The 23269-nt window shown below is 28.3% G+C and overlaps 5 protein-coding genes across 5 annotated transcripts; 2 read left to right on the top strand and 3 right to left on the bottom strand.

Annotated features, from left to right (window-relative positions):
* Positions 1-1000: 1000 nt before the first annotated feature.
* LOC124492603 (transcriptional repressor NF-X1) lies at positions 1001-4440 on the bottom strand. Its single transcript, XM_047055924.2, has 5 exons — positions 4320-4440; positions 3082-4268; positions 2337-3015; positions 1400-2277; positions 1001-1335 (listed from the first exon to the last, which is right to left on the bottom strand). Exons 2-5 carry the CDS (start codon positions 4234-4236, stop codon positions 1045-1047), a joined length of 3003 nt encoding a protein of 1000 aa, XP_046911880.1. The 5' UTR covers positions 4237-4268; positions 4320-4440; the 3' UTR covers positions 1001-1044.
* Positions 4441-4540: 100 nt separating this feature from the next.
* On the top strand, positions 4541-5319 carry REPTOR-BP (REPTOR-binding partner). The gene is made up of 2 exons (XM_047060757.2): positions 4541-4973; positions 5039-5319. The coding sequence occupies exons 1-2, from the start codon at positions 4611-4613 to the stop codon at positions 5129-5131; spliced, it is 456 nt and encodes a 151-aa protein (XP_046916713.1). The 5' UTR covers positions 4541-4610; the 3' UTR covers positions 5132-5319.
* Grx5 (Glutaredoxin 5) lies at positions 5208-6021 on the bottom strand. Its single transcript, XM_047059635.2, has 2 exons — positions 5663-6021; positions 5208-5595 (listed from the first exon to the last, which is right to left on the bottom strand). Exons 1-2 carry the CDS (start codon positions 5900-5902, stop codon positions 5341-5343), a joined length of 495 nt encoding a protein of 164 aa, XP_046915591.2. The 5' UTR covers positions 5903-6021; the 3' UTR covers positions 5208-5340.
* A 3156-nt stretch (positions 6022-9177) lies between these two features.
* Positions 9178-11780, top strand: LOC124494231 (uncharacterized). Its single transcript, XM_047057754.2, has 2 exons — positions 9178-9526; positions 9581-11780. The coding sequence occupies exon 2, from the start codon at positions 9755-9757 to the stop codon at positions 11048-11050; it is 1296 nt and encodes a 431-aa protein (XP_046913710.2). The 5' UTR covers positions 9178-9526; positions 9581-9754; the 3' UTR covers positions 11051-11780.
* A 10098-nt stretch (positions 11781-21878) lies between these two features.
* On the bottom strand, positions 21879-22509 carry LOC124494867 (uncharacterized). Its single transcript, XM_075728378.1, has 2 exons — positions 22442-22509; positions 21879-22350 (listed from the first exon to the last, which is right to left on the bottom strand). The coding sequence occupies exon 2, from the start codon at positions 22335-22337 to the stop codon at positions 21993-21995; it is 345 nt and encodes a 114-aa protein (XP_075584493.1). The 5' UTR covers positions 22338-22350; positions 22442-22509; the 3' UTR covers positions 21879-21992.
* Positions 22510-23269: the final 760 nt, after the last annotated feature.

Genomic DNA, 23269 nt, shown 5'->3' with positions numbered 1-23269 from the left:
ACAGGTGACCACCACCACCACCATTGAAGATTATTAGAATAATAATTTCATTCATATAAATGAATAATGTAAGGCCAAATAATTTTATCCAATGAATTTTTATTTATAATAATTAAAGGAAAAAAAACTTTTCATATAAAAATGGGATGATAATGAAATTGAATAGAAATGACCATTGAAAAAAAAGAAAAAACTGATGTTTATTTCGATATTATTATGACGATAAAAGCCACACATATTGCCATTAATTTATATCTGCCAATGATAAGGATGAAGATAATGGAAAAACATGGACAGCTAGAATTTCATTTTTTTTTTATTCACAAATAAGATAAAGTTTTTATAAGAAAAAGTGGTGGTGGTGGTGGTGGTAGTCAACAAGATGTCAAATTATGATATGTTCATCAAACATAAAAGCCATATATATATAGCGACAAAAATGCATCGATATATTCTTTGGATATAGGAAAACATTTTTTAGTGTCATGGGCAATATTTCATTATCATCATTGCCATCAAAAATACAAATACAGGAATATATGTAAGATCTGTTATCTGGAAAAGAGTGAAATTAAAAGCTTTTTTATGAAGCCCGTTTTTTTTCTCTGTTACCACCGATAGAAACAGCAACAACAACGAAAAAATACAAAAGAATGACAAAAACGATGCTAATGCAACGACGATAATGTATCGATCCATTGGACATATTAGCAGAAAGCAAATTTATATGCTAAATATAATAATGTAATATAATAAAATGGACATCTGTGGATCGATCCAAATGTTTAATAGTGTTAATGTGTGTATATTTAAGCGTGCTGTTAATGCCTCAGTACATGGATAGTTGTTTGTTTGTTTTTTTTTTTTTTTTTTGATAATTACGATTCGAAGATTTTTCGACAAATCATCATCGGGCTTATATACGGCATCTGTCGGTAATTATGCCGGTTCCAAATTCCAAATACAAAAAAAAATTCCACCGATAGATGGCTGATGAGGATTCATTTAAAAAAAATTTATTTTTTTATAAATTTTTCAATATTCCTAATCATCAAAGTAATTGATAACTTTTTTGTTGCGATTCTCTTCGCTTGCTTTTTTGTACTTGACGATACTTTGTTTCGGTCGTAAGTCTTTAACATCAATATTGACAGCTTCTAATAGTGTGGTTTTCGGTATAGCCGAATTTTTATTTGCCGTTATGATTATACTACGATTTGGTTCCTTATCCACCGATTCAGTTTTCAATCCAAAATGTGCTGCATAATTATGTATGATTTCACGTAAATTTCGATTCATTGGTTGGAAATTGTAGCACATAATTTTCTGGTTAGACTGTTAATTAAGAGAAAAATAAATTTTATGAATTGTAAATTTTCAAAATAAATATTCAGCATACCTGTTTGAAAGCATCTATTAATTGAACAAATTTATCATGAACAGTCATAATGAATTGTGGATTAGAACGGGCTTCATTTTTCAATTGATCTGAATATTTTACAAGATTAGCACCTATCGTTAAGCCTTCTGAATCCACACCAAAAGCATCGGCTAGATTTCGATTACGTTTTTCGCGTGCACAATCTTGGTCACATTCAAGTGAATGTCGTACATTATGGCGTACCATTTCTTTCATTTCATCCAATGTGATTGATGAGTTGAAACTGAATCGTCGTAAAATATCGTCCAAATGTTGTTGGAATCGACGGGAATCCAATACAGTATCACATTCAACTTCTTTGGATTTGAATTCACATTCACAATAGATTCTAATTTTTTCACGACATGGACTTTCAGGACAAGTTACCGATGAGCTTTGATGACAAGGCAAGCCACATTGGTGCGAACAATTTAGACGTATTTTGATGCATTTCTGTGTACAGACAGGACAATCACCGTTATGACAAATTTTTGAACATTTATGTAAACCACATGGTAATGGTTTCTGGCAAAAACGCCCACATGAAACTCCTGTTTCATAACAATGAACTGATTCGCGTACTTCATGCCCTCCATAACAAAGACGGCTAACGAATTCAATACAAGGTGGGCATTCTGGTTCATCATGACAAGGATGTAAAGGTAGATGATCACAACCATGTTTCCTGGAACAAGGTCGTTTGCATGGTGGCTTTAAAGTGCCACATGGAAGAGGAGGAAATAATTTTTCGTGACCACAATTACATGTTATTTCATCCCAAATAACATTTGGACAACTTCGGCAAACTTGGTGACATTGTTCTTCGCATGTATGCTTACCACAAACGAGTTTTCGGCCTTGAATTAGGGAAAAAACTATTGAAATAAAAGGAAAATATTTTGATCAAACATCATACCACAAGTTTGTCTACAGAAATGTTCCTTTTCCGTACAACATTCTTTAAGACATTTGTGACGACCACAACTGAGTTTCTTATTGCATTTTCGTTTACATTTGAATGTTTTTGATTCTAGCTCACTGCAATTCAATTTCTGAGAATTAGCTCCACAATTACATCGAATAATGGTCGTCTGATCGCAAGGAGGACAAGAACCGCTGTGACAAAATGATTTACATTGATGCGGCTTATCAATATTATCACTACCACAAGAAAGAATTTTATCACAAATTTTTCCACAATTTGAAATCGGATCTAAGCATGATTTTCGTGCCTGTTGATTGGCTATACTTGAAAGGATAGTTTTTCCACATGGACATTTAGTGACCAATTCTGGACTTAATGGACAAGAACCACATGAACCGGAATGGCATTGTTTTTCACATTTATGTGACCCACATTCATATGGCTTGGAACATGTTTGTTCGCAACTAAAACCAGATTCAAGATCGATACAACTAACAGCTTCACGAGATTTTTTTCCGCAAAAACATTTCATTTCAAAAATTTTTTCACATGGATTACACTGACCAAAATGACAATTCTTCTGGCAACGATGTTTACCACAATCAAGTAACTTATTACAAAGTTCTAAACATTTTATATCAGACAATTTTGCCGCACAATTCAATGACATCTGAAAAATGTAAGAGAAGATAAAAATTAACTATGAATTGAATTCATACAACAAACGTAATCTCACCTTGGTTTTTCTACATGCACAAATTCGTTCAACTTTTAACGTACATGGTGGACATTTTCCAGGATGACACATGAGAGTACATCGATGTTTGCATTCAAAATATTCTTCGTTTTCAATTTTGATATTGAATAATTCGAGATTTTTTGAACAAGTTTCACCACATGAATGTGGTACACGATAATTACTTGTTTCTGGATCTTTCATTTCACCACAGAAACAATAATAGTGGTGAGGAAAATTTCGATGCACTGTTTGACATGTGGGGCATCGCCATTCTTGAATCTGTTGATTCTTTTTCTTATTATCTTGAGATGTGGATGCTTCATTCGGATCTACTGAAGATTTACGTGCCCATTGTTGTGTACACTTCAAGTGGAAGACATTGAAACAATTATTACAATTCCAAGTTCGATCATGAACACGAATCATTTCACAACATATGATACATTCATATTGTGCTTTACGCAAAAGTTCATCCATAATTTCACGTTGACTTTCCAGATCTGATTTCACCGGACTTTTGTCCGTTTTGTTATTATCCATAGAACGAGTAGAATGTTTGCCATTGTGATTATCAATTAACATTCGATTTCTAGGAGCTTGATAATGATGACGTTGATGGAAATCTTGTGATCGATGATGACTTGTACTTGGTACATTTCTTAAGCCATCATCATCACGAAATGTTTTATAGCGATCATCACGATTGATTTCATTTGAACCATAGTTCATATCCATTCGGCTAAAACGATTGTACATATCAGATTCATCATAAGGGATTCGCTGTTGGGGATCGTTATTACGATAACGAGTTTGATAGTTATTTCTAGAATGATTTTCATTAGAATTCATTTGACGATTACGTGCAAATCTCGGTGGCAATTCATTTGACTGATGATTAGATTGTTTTCCAGATCTATAACTATAATTACCGGATCTTCTTGAATCATAATTATCTTGATCTCTAAAATGATTAAAATTATTGTTAAAACGAGAATTTTGCGGTCCTCGATGATAATTATAACGATCTGTATTATTGTTTTGATTATACTGTTGACGATGAAAAGGATTCATATTTCGAGAATTCTGGGACTGATCAATACCATTATTATTATTATAACGATAATTATCAGATGTTTTTTCAGGATGAGCCATGTTGATTGTGGAGACTTTAATTGAATGATATACTAAGAAATAAATCAATTACAAAAAAAAATCTTTAACTGTAAACAATATACTTTTGCGGTTTCTGTTGTCCAAAAATATTTTACGTTTTCAACACGTTGATGAAAAACGTTGCTTGAATGAATGGATTCAATATCTCAACAACAACAACAACAACAAAATACAGACTCCAACACGGCTTTATACGAGAAAGTTTCCAGTATTAATAATGATCATTTTTTTCGATTCGAAAATATTCCCGGAAATCCTAATTATTTTGTTATCAAAATCTCAATCCTTTGTTAGCAAAATGTTTTGCTGCGTATTATTTTCATTCGAAATTTTTTTTGTTTATTTTTGAAAAAATGGGTGAAATCAAAGAAGAGATTGACGATGAAAAACCACATCTTTATAATCTTCAACAAATGGAATTTCCAAATGATGGTTTCAATATGCAAACACCACCAGTAGTAGCATCGACATCTACAACAATTGAAAATGAAACAAAAATTATCAACGATAAAAATAAAGTTGTAAAAACGAAAATTCGTAAATCGAAAAATAAATTACCAAACATGCAAAAAGTGGATACAAATGCTAAATTGGAACGTAGTAGACAAAGTGCACGTGAATGTCGTGCAAGAAAAAAACTTCGTTATCAATATTTGGAAGATTTGGTCACCAAACATGAACATGCTAATATTCGTTTGAAAAAGGAATTTGAACAGGTATGTAGCAACAATTGGATTGGATTTATTTGTTATCTTAAATATGGTTTTATTTTTTTCAACAGTTAAAAGAGATTGTTTCAATGTTATCATCTGATCAATATAATGTGGAAGATGTGCGAAAACATTATGAATCGATTCAAGCGCCAAAACAATAAAATCATGACATAATTTAATAATCTCATCATTTTTTGTAATAACCTGTATATTATTTATCTATTATTTTATTTAAAATTTTATTTTGTTTTGAAAATCATCTAACTTTTATTATTATTTCATGATTTTTTTTGTGTAATAGTCATATGTAAAAAATAAAGATTTGAAAAAAAAGAGAAAACATTGTGAACATGATAATATCAAATATCTGTTAATCTTTTTTATTTTTCGAATCTTCTTCCATTTGGACAAGAATTTGAGATTTGATACCGATTTTTTTCAGATCTTCAATAAATTCACCATTTTGATGTTTTTCCAATAATATATCACAACCACCAATGAATTCACCGTTTAAAAAAATTTGTGGTATTGTTGGCCAACTAGTAAAATCTTTTATCGCTTTACGTAATTCATCTGATTCGAGTACATTGTGCGCTTGAAATGGTACACCATGCATACGTAAAACCTTTTAGAAAACAGATTATTGAATGATTTAATTGTATAAAAAAAATGAATGAACGAATGTAACCAACCTGTACGACAGCATTGGAAAAACCACATCGTGGTGATTCAGGTACACCTTTCATAAATATGACTACTTTATCATTTTTAATCATTTGTTTTAATGTTTCATCATCATATTTGACAGGATTTGTTGATTGATAACGATAATGTTGTAATTCCAATAAAAATGGATTAATAGTTTGTCGACAAATTCGAATAGTCTCTCGCTGAAGCCAATTTGATCGAATAACTTGTTGTACGATAGACATTTTGATAGATTATATATATATTGTATCAATACAAATAAACAAACAAAAAACAATTGAATAATAAATTGATTTGATTACCAAATGATCACATGTATCCAATTTTTTGATATATAAATCCAAAAAAAAACATATGACATTGAATTATTTTCGTTACGTACTTTATGATGGCAACAAAAACATTCGCGCAATATTTGATTTGATTTATTTGAATAGATAGAATATATTCCGAAACAAAAAATACACACAATGTTACAAATTCTAATTTTTAAAATTGAGTCGAAAACATCCGGGAAAAATTATTATTCCGATTTTTCAGGTTAACACACACACACACATAGACATTGATTATGTGGTTCAGCATCAAATTTATCATCATAATCATAAATTGACCTTCAATATGAATTGATTTTGTACATTTATTAGATTCAACACATTGATTGAAGAAAATTTTTGTTGTTTTTAATTCAATCAATAGTAAAAAAAAAAAAAATTCCATTCATTCTGCCATTAATGGTATGGCTATCATCATTATCATCAAAATCATAACATAATTTACTTTTATTATTTGCAATATTGATATTTTTTTCCATGTATCATCATCAAACACACACACACACACACACACACAGATATCCAATATTCCAATATTCTCAATGGAATGAATCAAATTGTTAATTTCATCTAAAGATCAACAACTAGTATTTATTTCCAGGAAATGACATAATCATTAATAGAGAGAGAGAAAAAATCATCAACCAAATAATGATATTATAATCTAGTTAATTTATGGGAATGAAAAAAAAAATGAATTGAATATAGATTACCAAATATATAGAATTTGTAACTAAAATATGTGTAGCATACACATTCAATTTAATCTTGACTAATGAAAAACAAAATGAGCCTTTGAAAAGAATTATGTTCCAACATATATGATGTTGATGTATCAAAATTGGCTGGCGAGAGAAAAAAAAACAAAATTAAATGTTGGATAAAACTAATAATCGACAAAATGTAAAGAAATCAAATATCGAACCACATTATAAGTGATGGGATGGGATTTTTCTAACACTGTTTGGAACATGACCAAAAAAAAAAAAAAATGTCCGAAAATTTATGTTTTTCATCATTTGATTTTTTTTTTTAGATTGCTTATCCATATACAAAATAAAAGCCTGCGTTGACATTTTGACTTTGAATAAAATTACGATTTGATCAGTTTCTATCAATGATGATTACAAAGATTTTGGATAGAAAAATAACAGTAATAGTAATATATATTTGAATGTGTCCCAGTCACATGTCAATCATTGTATTTATATACTGAAAATAATAAAACACGAAGAATGAATTTTCGTTTCTGTCTATTTATTTTCTTGTTCAACCAAAGAAAAAAAAAATTCTGGCGGCTATTTGTTCATCTTTTTTTTCATGCCAGTAAAACAAAAATTAAACATTGGCTACATTGTTTATGATGTTATACTATATCATGTCTTTATCGAATCAATTCAATGTTTTTTTTTTCATTCTTATTTCAAGATTTCAGATGACCAAAAGGACAAAAACATTAATATTGTTATAAAATAGATTCTGATCTGAAACGAAGAAACAAAACAGAAAATTTTCACTATTGTCAGCAAATCAGAAAAAAAAACAAAAAAAAAATTCACCAAAATTTTATATTTATATAAAATGATTTCGTTGTCGGATATATAAGATGGAAAAGATTTTCAAATTTTAAAGATTTCTTTTCATTTTTTTTTATTATTGTTTTTGTTGGATACAACTTTCTTTTCTGTTCGGTTTGTTTCGTTCTACATTTGCAATATAACACACACACACACACCGGAAGATATAACACATCAGTAGTTGCTAAACTATAGAATAAATGATCAATGATCATCATCAAATAGATAAATTAATTAAATTTGTGTAAAAAAAAATGTCAAACAAAATTATCAATTTATTTGTCTCCAATAATATTATGAGTGGATCATGTTGTTGTTGTTGCTGTTGTCGTTTTTCTTTATCTAGTCTTGGATTCTTTATTGTCGGATACAATCTCTTCATCATCATCATCATCATCATCATCATCATTCTGGTCATTCATTCATAGCTACAATAACAACAGCAACGATTTAATCAACAAAAACAAAAATTGAAAGAATTTAAAATATAAAAAAAAATTCTATCTAGATAATTCTGCAGCCATCTCAACCAATCATCATGATCAATGATGATGATGATGATGATGATGATGATGGTCATTCGTTTTGATTCGGACATTGTATTGTTTTTTTTCTTGTTTTCAGGCCATATATTAATAGTAAATAGTGTTCTAGTATGAAACTATAGTAAAGAGAAAATTTTTTGCTATCGTCAGTAGAAATTTTTTTTATCTGATGAGAAAAAAAAGTATTGGGAACGAAAAAAAAAATACGGAAATGAATCTCATGGTTTGTTTGACCTGCAACAAGCAAATGAAAACAAAAACTAATGAACTTTATTCTCAATGTAATCTACGTAAATGTGAATGGTATAACAAAAAAAAAAAAAATAAAGGAAACTTTACCGAATTTATTATGAATTTAAGTCTGTTTTTCATTTCAATTTTTCCAATCTATCGGTGTGATCGATACCAATCAACAAATTAAGTTGACTAGAAAGTAAAACAAAATTTTTTTGCAAAACAAAAACAAAATATCCAATCATCTGTATCATCTCTCATTGATTATTATTATTATTGATGTTTGTGGCTTGTTTCATCATGTTGGTGTTAATTTTTTTTCCTCCTTCTTATATATGTCATCAATTGGTAAACAAGCAAGCAATTTTTCACTGTGTTTCGGGGTTTCACACATATTTCCATTCAGAATATAATCGATTCTTATTCTATTTCTATTTTTGTCACATGGATGATGGAAAATAACATTCATTTTTATATACATTCAATAATGTGTGGAAAAAAAAGAAATAACATATCGTAGAACTTCTATGGAAAATCGATACAAAACAATTATTGATTTGATGATGATCATTCTTTGTCATTTTTTTTTTCGTCTTTATCAATAAAATTGATGATTCGTTTGTTTTTTTTATAATTCTCACCATGCTTGTTATTATTATTAAATGGATGATTAGATCCACAATTCAGATGAGAGAAAAAAAAAGAATTTTTATGGTGCCAAAACAGAAAAAAAACATCATTCTATAAAATCATAATTAAAAATCGATTTATTATTTGTTTTGATGATTGTGTTTGTTATTCGCTTGGTAAATGATAAAAGATGAGCATCATCAACATGATGATCAGAAATTTTTGTCAAAGTCAAATTTAAAAAAAATGAAAATAATTTTCTCATTTCAATTTAACATTTCAATCAATTAACAATGTTTGTCGGTTTGCATTTTTGCTGAAATCTTCATCATTATAATGGTCACAGTTGATAAATAAGAAAAAATACCGACCATAACTGTTGCAGCACGACATCTGTGAATATGCTGTAAAATAATGAGTCAGAATTGCTCGAATGTGTACAAGAGCACGTGGATTGATTTTTTGTGAAATTTGTAAAATTTCTGAAAATTGTTTGATTTTTTGCGCTAATTGTAAATCAACAGTTGGTATGTAATTAATTTAATTGTTATAATTTATAATTCAGTTTGTATAATTTATAGTAATAAAAATCATAAATTATTGATGAACAATTCTTTTATTACAACTGATTTGGTTTTGATTTGTCTGAATTGAATTGAAACGAATTATTGGATTTCGTATTGAATCGAATTGAATTATTGGATTGAATTTGAATTTGGATTTGGATTTGGATTTATTGAACTGAATTGCCCATCATGGATAAACTGTCGGATCGAGCTTTTAAAACAAAGATCGCGAAAACATTCAAATCAAAAAAGTTTGATCGAAAACTGGTGTCCGAGCTGAATGAGGAATTCGAAAATCGTACGGCTGGACTTGATGAAAATGAATATGAATTATGGATAAAGTATGACGACATATTGAAGGCCATGATTAATAATATTAATCTTAATGAACAATTGGATAATGATGGTGATGACGACGTGGATCGAAATGATTCTGATGCTGATGACGATGATGGAAGTGATCGTAGTAGCCAACTCGATGATGATGATCGCGGTTTGTCTAGTGAATCCGATGCTGACACTGAACCTGAAATCGAAACCGAATTGAAAAGGATACGTCGAAAACTGAAAAAATTTTCTATGAAAAAGAAAACGAAGCGTGAAAGTCGCTCGAAATCCGATATGGATAATGATGTACCGATATATAAAATTGTCAATTTGATCAAGCCATTCAAAGACAATGTAGCTGAATGGCCAGCATTCAAACGTCGTGTTGAAACGCTGATTATTGGACGAAAAGATGCCTCTGAAGATTTGAAAAGAGTCCTCATATCTGGTATTTTGAAAGGTAGAGCATCTTCGATTTGGGACCGATGCGAGGCAAAGCAAATGAATCTAAAAAAGAGCTGGAAAATCCTGTCGAAGGAAATCGAAGACCCTGATCTCATCAATCTGTACATACAGTCAATGATACTGAAAATGACAAATGTGAAAGACAAATATGATACCGATGGTCTCGAAAAGATTGAATCGCAAATTGAAGAATGTGCAAATGCCGTGGCTAGCTTGGGTCCTCGCTATATCGATAACACGTCCGAAATAGTTTGGAAGATTGCCAATAAGTTTTGGAAAAAGGAATCGGAGAAAATCATTGCTGAATGTCGATCATTGGATGATCTTGTGGAACGAGCTCGAAAGGCGTATCGTAACGCCGTAGCGTTGGCTCAACATAATGCTGAACATAAATTGCCGGCTAAATCTGTGAAAAATGTTGATCCAAAGCCCAGAGTATCGTCGATTCGAACTGTGGTGGCAAATCCAATGAAAAAATGTTTCTTGTGTGATAAGCCTGGGCATATGGCAACTGCTTGTAATAGTGAATTGTCCAGTTTGGACAAAAAGAAAATCGTTCATGACAAGAATTTGTGTCGTATTTGTCTATGGCCTGGACACAAATCAACGGATTGCCGTCGAAAAGATGTAATCAAATGTGCAACATGTAAAGGCAACCACCCGTTGTCATTGCATGGTATAAATTCGAATTGAATCGCAAATTGAAGAATTTGCAAATGCCGTGGCTAGCTTGGGTCCTCGCTATATCGATAACACGTCCGAAATAGTTTGGAAGATTGCCAATAAGTTTTGAAAAAAGGAATCGGAGAAAATCATTGCTGAATGTCGATCATTGGATGATCTTGTGGAACGGGTTCAAAAGGCCCATCGTCATAGAATTTTAAATTGTAAATCACTAGCACACAATGTTTGATTTGTATCACCACATATTTGTTAATATCATATTCAATATTTGAATGAAATATATGGATCATCATGTGATGGAAAAAAAAACAATAACACAACATAGTAAAATAGATTTCCCGTCACTGAAAACCGTAGTGTGGCCTTTTTTCATTTTTTTACATTCATTTGTCATTGTTCAAATATGTAACGGGAGCAATAACAAAAAAAAAGTTTGTTTTTCTTTTCTTTTCTTTTTATTCGGGCCAGTCATTTTTCATGTTTTTTTGTGTTGAACTTGTCGTCTCCAGTATTTTTTTTTCACAGCATGATGAATAGGCAATTTTTTTTTCCGTTGGATTAATATCTCATCACACAATCACACAGAAACAAACCTCAAAAACAAATATTTCACAAATATTTTTTGTATGTTTATATATTAACCGAGCAAAAGAAAAATGAGCTACGTATCTTCCTATTCATTCACAGTATTTTTATAGCTCATTTAGTCATATATAATAATAAAATGATTTATAGTGGATATATATAGATGAAAATTTTACCACATATACTTTGATGAAAATCACCATAATAAACGATACGAAGAAATCTTGTATTCTAGACAAAAAAAATTTTTTCTTTCTGATTTTCATTTCTCAATAATTTTGTCCACTACTGTTGTCATAATTGTTTTTTTTTATTGGTTTTTATTTTATTTTTTTTTCTTCGATAAAGCTAACTGTTTAGGGTGGAAAACAATGTTTTTGTTTTTGAAATGAATGAATTCCAGTGGAGAGAAAAATTTGACCAGAATTAGGGAATAATAATGCAAAAAATATTCTCATTGTTAGCATGTACTGTGTGCCAAAATTGTTTTATATTGTTTTTAAATTAACATTTTTTATTTTCCAAAATATCATCATATTTCGACCATGATTGAATTCTGTCAAATTCGAATAACATTTTATGATCATATTTTTGTTACAATACAAAATTATGATAAACATTTCATGAAACATAAATATTAAGAACACAGCATTTGATTCAAAATTTTATTAACACTCAATCAAAAATCGAATGATAATTCGAACTTATTAAGAAATAAAAACAGATGATAAAAACATGATGAATCGATTTTTATTATTTATTTATTTTTTTTTTAAAGTTATTGCATTTTTCTTCCCCGAATAACTTTCTTTGTCATCTCTGATCATAGATTAAATTTTCATTTTCATCATCATCATACAAAATAATGATGGAAAAATATGAATTCATCATTGATAACCAATATAATAATAAAAAAATAGCTGAAAAAAATGAAAAAATATCGATTATATCGATATATTCGAGTGAAAAAAAAATTGAAATTTAAATCTTTTTTTTGAATCTAAATATATTCAATCAGCCATAAACTATTGTGAATAGTAAATAGAACTTTGAAGAAAATTGAAAAGTTGACACACACACACACACACACCCATCATACACCCACATACGCAGACTGATCATCGATACAACGATAAATATATCCCATTGGACAGCTGAAAAATCTATTTTATATTTATTTTTTTTTTAGTTTCGCCCAAAATTTTCGTCTGTACGGGAAAATAATTTTCAAATCAAAAAAAAATTGTATGGAAAAAGTATTTTCTCAAGAGATTCCTTTCTCCCTCTCTCTCTTTTATTCTTCTCAACTTGTGATATTGTTCTTTAAAATGAATTTTGAATGATGAATCTCAAGTTGAGATCTATTTTTTTTTCCTGAAACAAACTGAAAGAAAAGAATGGAATTTTTCTTCTTTTGATTGAGAAGAAAAAAAAACACTTATGGAGAAAAAAGACAATTATTTGACATTTTTCTGTTATTTTTTTTTCTCATGGTCGGCGGATATTTGATTGAAAATTAGCTGATTAGATATTCAAAGTTCATCTCAACCATCAGCCAATTTTTTTTTAACTATCACTTTCACAAAATTCTTTCGTATCAAATCTTTTGTACTCGTTGAATTCTTTTCAACCACCACCACCACCATCATCATCATCATCATCTTCATCATCATCGTCATCATCATCATTTTTTTGCTCCAAGTCTTTCTTTCCCTTCGGATATATTATCTATTGTAATAAATAATAATCCAAGATTTTTTGACAGTATTCTTAATGTAGTATGTCGACTACACAAGAGAATAGGATAATCGAAGAAGAAGAAGAAGAAGAATGAAAAAACGATATGGAAACAAAACAAGAGAATTTCGTTTTCTTCTTGGATCAAAATGGCAAGATGTGTTTTTTTTTGTTTTGTTTTCGAATATATATATTTTTCACGCAAAAAAAAAATTTCTTTCCACATTTTTTCTTACATTTGTTTTTTTTATATATATATTGTAAACCATATTGTCTTGTGTTTATGAAGATTATATATTAAGTCTGAAAACGATATGATAATAACAAAGATCAAGATGATATATAAGAACAATGTGAAAATGATGAAAAAAAAAACAAAACAAAACAGAAATAAATGTCTGTTTGAATGAGTGAACGAAATGAAACAAGCTTTAGGCAATATTTTATAGAAATCGAAATGGGCCAGATATCGGCCTTCGTCAGACCAATATTTTATTCTCATCATCTTCATCATCAGAAAAAAATTATTGAAAAACAAGATCAATGAGAATAATGTTGAGATAGAAATAGAATTCACAGAGAAAGAATATTCTTATTTTCTATGATAATAAGAAATTTTTTTATTTATAAAAAAAAACAGAAATATGTCTGCATGCCAACGACAGCAAAAGTCAAATGAAAAGAAAGCAACAAAAAAAATAGAATTATCATAAACCAACAACTTCGAATAACACACACAACCCAGAAAAAAACGAAAATAGTGCGCCAAATACAACAGAATTTCAAGTAAATAATAATGTGCGAATAATAATGTTTGTTTGTGAATCTTTCAGTTTTTTTTCACTTTGAATTTGCTTATTTTTGTTATCAAAGAAAAATTCTTTGCACAAATAATTATCAAGTCCATTTAAAAATCCGAATACATTGAAGAATTTTTTGTTTGTTTGATCAAACAACAACAACAACAGCAGCAGCAGAAAAATTGACAAAAACGGACCATTTTTATTTCATTTTATATATTTATTATTAATAAGATTATGATCGTCGTAAAAATTCTTTGAATCAAATCATCATTGTCATCATAATCATTTGTCGTCGTTGTCTATTCCAAGAAATATTGGAAATTGGAAAATGAGAAAAAGAAAGGTTTTTTCCATCCATTTATGATGGATTTTTCACAGTTTATAATAGTATCAGCAGTGTTGACGGATTCGTCAGTTTTTTTCCTTTCATCTTTTGTTTCAATCATAATTCTATTTTTTTTCATGATTCATTATCACCATATATATGATTTGGGTAATATTGGCAAATGTTTCTTCGTATTTCGTATTACACTTACATCGACCATTTACGAAGCAAATAATGTAATATTTTCATTTTTATCATCATCATCATCATCGATTCGTTGGAAACATGTAATATCTTTGGACCATTACATATATATGAATGAATCAATTTTTATATGCCTGTCATCTGTATCTGCATATTGGCTAATACAATCACATATGATGATGAATATTATATTAACTGTTTGATTTTATTAGATTCCGATGAATAAGTTTTCTGCTGTTATGAAATTCTTTCAAGCAAAAATGTTAGTATATTTTATATGACATATATGTGTGTGTGTATTTGTTTACTGTTTGATTCATTTTTCTCCATTAAAATCATCATTATAATGATGTTGATTGTATCGTATCATATAAAACTTATTGATAGATATAGATGTATGGATCATCATCATCATCATCATTCATATCACATTCTTTGATGATTTGATAAACTTTTTTTTTCCACACATTATTTCATTGTATCTATTTTCTCTTGATAAAAAAAGTTGCAAATAATCTGTAAGTTTTCTTTGTTTTTTTTCCAGCTTTTTTTTAATGAATTAAGAAATGAACAAACAGAACAAACGATATACACTCAAGTGAGCCATTTATTGTATAGAATCATTGTTTCTATTTTCATCATTTTTCATAGAATTTTCTCGCATTTTTGTATAGAATTTATTTATATTCGTTTGTGTACAACAATGATCATAAAAACTATAGTATATTAAAACATTTTTTTTTTTGCTTTATCTTTACAATGAAACAAAAGAATAATTCTCATTTTCAAATCGACAATAGAGAAACAACCATGGATGAATGCAAGAATCATAAACATAGAAGAAAAAAAAGACAGTAAATCTTGTTTTTTATCCGTGATTTCACTGTGAAAACATGAACGTTTTACAAACATAAATCGGATGATGATGAAATGTGAATTCATCCGATTTATTCATCCATTCATAATTCTATTTCGTTTTTTTTTTTTTTGTTTTATGATTTTGAACAATAAAAATGAAAGACAGAAAGAAATTTTCAGACATTTTTTTCCGTCTATTGTTCAATTCAAATTGAATATGAAACATATTACATGTGTATATTTTTCAAGTAACAAAAATATGTTCATATATCAAAAATATACTCACAGTTTGTATCATTTATTCATTTGATGATAATATAGCGATAGCAGTGGATAGAATGATTATTCACAAAAAAAAAATTATGGTCATCTCATAACTGATCAATTTGATCAATCAGAAACTTAATGCATTTCTTTCCCATAGCTATGTATTCACATTTATAATACATATTTTGTCAAACATGCTTTTTCACCTCACATCATCATCATCATCATCATCTTTATTATTACTACTATAATCTTGCTTTTTTTTCTTTTTTTTTCTCCTAGTTCTTGTTTCATGATTATGGATCATCATCAATGAAAAAAAAATTTTTTTTTTCAAATAGTAATTTTCTATTCAATTACAATCAATTGTTCAATCAAGCATTAATCGAATGATTGGTTGTTTGTCATGTGAACATGATCATATTTTTCATTTTTCATGATATTTGTATTAGAATATTGTAAAGAATTATTGCTATTAAAATAATCTTTTTCAATAAATTCAATAATAAAAATCATCATCATCATCATCATCATCATTGACTGTAAAATGCATTATCATGGGACATTATTATAACAAATAACAAAAAAAAAAACTCATCATTATAAATGAAGCTTATCATTATCATTGTCATATATGAATTGTAATATATGTTGTTTTTTTTTGTTTAATATAATACAATCCAATGGATTTGAAATCGATTTCATTTTGAACAGAAATCTTCAATTTTAATACATCTATATTCATCTATCTTTATATTTTTTTTTTAAATTTTTTTCAATAATGGAAATTCAACATGGAATTCAAATAAATGATTTTGTTCGTTTCCATATCATTATTGATCAAATCAAATTGTATATGTAATGTTACGTTTGAAAATAAGCAAAGAAAAAAAATTTGAGATAAAAGTTTTAAATCCAGTTTTCTGATGATTTTTTTTTCTCATTTTTGAAAACATTCTGGAATTTCAACTTACTTTATTTTTTTTTACAGTGAAAACTGATTTTTTCCGTTTTGTTTCTTAGCGTTTTTTTTTTGAACAAGAAACCGCACAAAATGTTAATTAAAAAGTTTTTCGCTGCCAACTACATGGATGTTTCATTTTTTTTACAAAAAACAACAATTGAAATAAAATTTATTGTTGATATAATTAATTTTCAAGAATTGAATATATAGATTAATCTTGTACAAATCGTCATCATGATCAATGAGAAATGAAAACAATCACACAAAATCATTATGTATTTATGTATCATTTCAGCATACATCATACATTCGAATGTGAATTCCCGTCCCGTTGTAAAACTGGTTACAAGAAAAGAATTATTGCACCCCACCCCCCGATTCACATGCCATGGATTTTTGAATCTTATCATAGTAAAGCAGCAAAAGAAAAATGACAAGAAAATTGTTTTTTTTCTTGCATTCATTCAATCCATATTTTCTTTTTATTTCATTCACAACTTTTAAATTCTGTACAATATATTCTTATTTTTTTTTGCTCAATGCCAGACATTATATTCTGGTTATTTTATGAAAAAGATATTCAGTATTATGATTCTTGTATAGAATATACGAATGGTTGGGTTTTTTTTCGTTCTGATAATAATGTCGAATTATGTAGAATGTCATCCAGTGAGAAAAAAAAACAAAATTTGATTCAAACCATTCATAGTTTATATTAATAAAAAAGTGCAGAATATTTTCTCTAAAAACCCCTCATTTTATTTTATTTATTTTCATTTTCGTTGCTATTGCTATCGGCTATAATGTTTTTTTTTCATTCGTTTTTATTGTGTGCATTCATGTGTGAGTGTTGTATGTATGAAGCGAATCAAAGAATCGCCGACAGAATCCTTTTTTTCAAACAACAACAAAATTGAACGAAATAAGATTATATTATGCCGAATATATTGTCACTGACATTCAATATAGATCTATCCATCTATCCATCTATTCAAGTCTTTAATATCCGTATGTTTGTTAGTCGAACAAAAAATAAAATAAAAATAAAATGAAATTTAATGTTCTGAAATTGAATGTGAATATGAATCATGAATAAGAAATTAGTACGATTAGACAGAATATTCTGTAGAAAAAATGCAAAAGCTTAACCCATACTTATTAGTAGCCAATTGTTGACTTGAAAAAAGAATAATGTAAAAAGGAGAAAAAACATAAAACTAGCCACTTTTTGTGTGTGTATGTGTTATCCAATTCCGGTAAAGAAATTGTCATTTTTTTCATTCTTGTATGATATTGCCATGATGACATAACGTTATTATATACAGAAAAAAAAATAATGGACCAATATCATTCCTGCTGTGTGCTGCGGTACACATTTTTTCCATTTGTCTATTTTCTATCTCAATAATAAATTCGATTTTAACTATTTATTGAATAGAATCCAAACCTCAATTGGATTTTTTTTTTTGAAAAAAAGAACCAGTAAATCAGACAAAAAAATGAGACATCTGAAAACATCTGATTTTGTGTATTGTAAAACTAGAAAAATAAACGATGATTGATCAAATTATATAATAGAATATTTGATGGACGTATTACAAACAGTGGTATGTATCAAGCTTTGATCAAGATCGTATTTCACATTCAATGAAACTGACACAATCCACAACATTATCAAATTGATGATCTTGATTCTCGATTAAATTGAAATGAAATAATCGTATTATATCGAAAATACGAATGTCATATTCACAAACAGAATAGGAAAAAACCAGACTACCATCAACGATTATGATTTGGTGAAATAAACAAAAAAAAAGTTTTAATCTTCTTAAAACGAATCTATCTATCTTTGGGCAATTTTTCCACTATAATTTCACCACAAACACGCACATATTTAGGAAAAAAAACCATTATCATCATCATCAAATTCTATAATTCTATTCACATTTTTTTTACTATTTCATTCATTGATTTTATTAAAATTATTATTAATTCACTCAAAACACATGCAGAATTTCCATATTATCATTATACCAATCTGGATTCAGAAATTTGAAAGTTTGAAACAAAATAAACAATATTCCTATAGGTTCAGTGGACTATAGCAAAAAGCATTAAAATGTGTGTGTGTGTGTGTGGCAATTTAGGCACAATGAAACTTTTTTTTGTATTTTGATGAAAAATTAAATTTTATTCCATTTTTTTTTATTACAGAGAATTTTAATAATGGTCACGCTTTTTTATCATCATCATTTATTATAACTGTGAATAGCTGTCAATAACTTGAAAAGTAATTTTTTCTCTTATGATTTATCCAGAATTCATTGACTTTGTTGATCTTTAAACTTTCTCAGTTCTATGTGTTAATGTTTGTTTGTTGGTAAAGAAATCAAGTTATGAAAAAATTACAAAAAATCAAAATGAAAAAAAAACAAAACAAAAAAAAATCAATCAATATAATCAACTCACGAACAAAACATCAACAAAATAAAATGCAATTCAATAGAAAGAATTTGATTCACTGAATTAGATTCTACAATCCTATGTGATGAGATTGATTTTCTCACCATTAAAATGAAATGAAAATGAAAAAAAAATGAAATTGCAGCGAAAAAAATTTATTCAACACCATTTTCCAAACATAAAAAAAAATAAAAAGACATTTTTTTCCCGTAAATCATTTTCAATTCGAAATATTTTATTCTTTTTTCTTTTTTGCTTCTTTTCATTGAATCATCAGATTCTTCTCTCTCCATCTCTCTCTCTTTTTCTCTTTTTCTTTTCTGTATAACTGTCGTCTAATATTAATATTATTGAATTTCTATTTCAATTTCATATTTGTTGTATATAATACAAACAAACAGAAAAAAATACTTGAAGAAAATATTTCATTATATGATTGTGAAAATATTATCATCATTATCATTATGTTTATTGTAATACAAATGGGTATAAATATTTCATGAAATAAAATCATCATCATCATCATCATTCACACATTCTATTCAAATAATAATTCTGATTCGATAACATTCAATTGGATTTGTTGATTTTCTCCACATTTTTTTTTCATCGTCATTTTTTTCCTTAATATAATTTTTTTTTCTCTCATTTCCAAAAAGAATATATTTTTTTTTCTTTACATATTAATTCAAGTCGAATTTTCAATGCCTTGTTTGTATGTGTGTGTGTGTGTTTACTATCATTGATTGTTTCAGTAACGCTATTTTTCTATTTCTTTTTCAATCATCATTCTTACTAAAATTCTTGGCTTATTGCCATCGTCATCGCAACGATTATTATGATGATGACAATCGAAACCTTACTTGGTGTATCAACACAAACACATACACAAAAAAAAACATTTAATTGATTTCAATTTATTTTTATACGACAATATCATTTTTGTTGTCGATAATATAACTCATATAAAACGAATAGTTTTTTTTTGATTTGTCTTTCGTTCTCTATCTCTTTCTCTATATCTCTCTTCGTGTGGATCCATTCTTTTGTCAAAGTTTTTTTTTGTCCAATCAAATTCCAATGACTCAAAAAAAATTGTAAGATTACAATTCTAATTGCTATACTTGATGATGTAAGTGTATCGAAAATGAATCTTATTTGCTTGCTTCATCGGGTTAAACAAGAAATATCCAAGTAAAGAAAAGAATTGAACCGAACAATTGAAAACGATGATGAAAAGAAAAGAAAAAATTTATCTGCTTGATTTGTTTTTTATTATTTAAGAAAAAAGAGCTTTTGTTATTGCCTGTTGTTGTTGTTGTTGCTTAGTTGTATTTTAATCTTTTATCATCATCATCATCATCATCATACATTTAGTTCACTTAGATTTTCTCATTTATAGTTGGTTTTGTCGGTATTGTATGATTGTATTGATGATGACAATGGTCATTTCTATTATATATGATTATTACATTGTAAGTCTGTAGTGTGTGTGTGTGTGTATTTGAATCATCCAAATTCAATTATCACTATAACCATCATCAATTTTCATGATGGAAGACTTGAAAGCAAAAAAAAAACACCCATGATGATGATAATAATCCTGACTACATTTATTTATTGTTAATTTATATGAAGAAAAAGTGAGAAAAAAAATAAACTCTTTACCTTCATCTATATATTGAAAGCAATTGAATTTACATTCTCTTTAGTATAATTCAGATCCACAATAAAAAAACGAGGACGAGAAAACCACGAAAAACTTGTATATTTTATTTGTGAAATGCATGGATTTTTCATAATAAATAAAAAAATAAACATTAAAGTATTGAATGTCAAAAGTGAATATATTTTTCTTTTTGTTTCTTTTTCCTGAATAAAAAAAAACATTTTCAATTCATCATTCCAAATTGACAGCATGAATTTTTTTGTTGTTGTTGTTGTTGTTTATTTTATCCATTGTTATAATGTGCACAAATGATGTATTATCTGGACATTAAAACATTTTATCTTGATTGAAAATAATTTCATTTCACATGGATTTTAATTCGATGAAGTACTATGGTTTTTTATTCGCATATTGTATTTCGATAATTTATTTTACACCTATCGATTTGTTTTGATTGGACTATGAATCAATCAATGAATTCATGATTGATATATGAATTTCTTCTTTTTTTTTATTCTATCGCTTGGGACCGATGATTTTGATCGAAACATGATGGATGACAATGATAAAAATTCATTATATGATAGACGAATTCATTTGAATATGATCACATTTTCTAGATTGAATACAAACTTGATTTTTTAGATTTTTTTTTTGTTTTTTTTTTTTTTTTGAAAACAAAACAAGTCCATGTCGAACTTGTTTTTTTTATACAAGGTTAGAAAATGTTCAAAACTCGTTCATTTGTTTCAATGGTAATGATAATGACAGATATTCAATGAAGATTGAATCCATTGTATTATTACCTGAACTTGACCTTCGTCATTAGTTGTTTTGTTTCTTTACACTTTTGAATGTCAAAAATTTGCCTCATGATATTGTTGGAGTAGCTCCATTTGTGATATGAATCATGATTTCGGATACTTGTTCGGAAAATTATTAATGATAAACACAGAAAATTTGTTGTCTTACGACAGTTTTTTATTTGGTTCTTTTTTTAACATCGATTATAAACAAAAAGTGTTCACGTCAAATAATACATGTTGGGATGTAATACATAGAAACAATTTTGTTTATCCATGGAATCGGCCATAAGCGCCTGGATAACCACCACCGAGAGCCAAACCACGATGACCAGCTCCATAAGCACCAAGACCAAGACCATGTGCACCATAAGCTGGAGCAGCGTAACCAACCGGACTAGCACGAATTAAACCAGAGTGACCACCGTAATTTCCGTAACCACCAACCAAACCACGGTTATAGCCACCGTGACCATAATATTGAGCTGAAGCTAAAGCCAAAACGGCGAAAAAAACGATAGCGATGAATGATTTCATTTTTAGTTGTTGATTTTGGTTTGTTTTATTCGATTTGAATGATTGTTGTATGATTGAATTCGTTTGATGATTTTCCATTGATTTCAACAAGCTATATTTATACAAAAAAAAATTTTCCAATAGAATCGTTTGTATCATTCTTTAAAATGTAATTATGAATAGTTGTTAAAAACAACACATACATATCGAAACACACTCCCAATAATAACCTGCTACAACCACCAAAATTATCATTCCATATGGCGAAAGAGAAAAAGGTGAAATGATGATGATATCCTTGAAGGTTCCATAGTAACAAAAAAAATAGAGATAAATAGAATGTCAATTTTTATAAGAAAAAAAAAATATAGATGTGTTCAAGTAGCCAAAGCAACCACCTACACCGTTAATCAATGGATGAATAAAAAAGAACAAATAATAAATGACCTTCAAGTATCATCTTCCTTAGTAATTTTCATCATTTTTTTTTGAATTATTTGAATCGTTCCAAAAGTTGTGGAACACACACACATATGGAATATTTCAATCATAATGATTATGGTAGTGATTATTATTAATTTAATCACTATATATGCATATAACAAATGGCCATGTTTCAAATTCTTTTTTTTTGATTTTATTCTTCATCAATCATTTCTTAGTTACATTCAAACAAGAAAAGTATATTGACATTGTTCATTCCCCTTTTTTCTTTATGTTCATTTTTTTCACTCATTCAAATTGACAATCAACTTAGCATCAAGTTAGATAGGTTTTTCTTCTTTTTTTTTCGAAAAAAAAAATTAAACATAGTACACGTGTCAGGTCATTGAATAGTCATTGTTTATTTGTGTGAAATACAAACACTTGCTTATGTTTCCTTGATCATCAACACGATCAACATTAACATCACATCATAAATGCTGAGTCAGCTTAAGGCCATACAAGATATATTGATTATATTTGATGGTAATGATGACGGCCAATGACCATTCTTTTTTTTGTCTGCTGTCATTATCATCATCATCATC

Source organism: Dermatophagoides farinae, chromosome 2 (assembly GCF_024713945.1).
Source record: "Dermatophagoides farinae isolate YC_2012a chromosome 2, ASM2471394v1, whole genome shotgun sequence".
Lineage (NCBI taxonomy): Eukaryota > Metazoa > Arthropoda > Arachnida > Sarcoptiformes > Pyroglyphidae > Dermatophagoides > Dermatophagoides farinae.
Note: the sequence above shows the minus strand (reverse complement) of the source record. Positions and strands in the feature narration are given on the sequence as shown.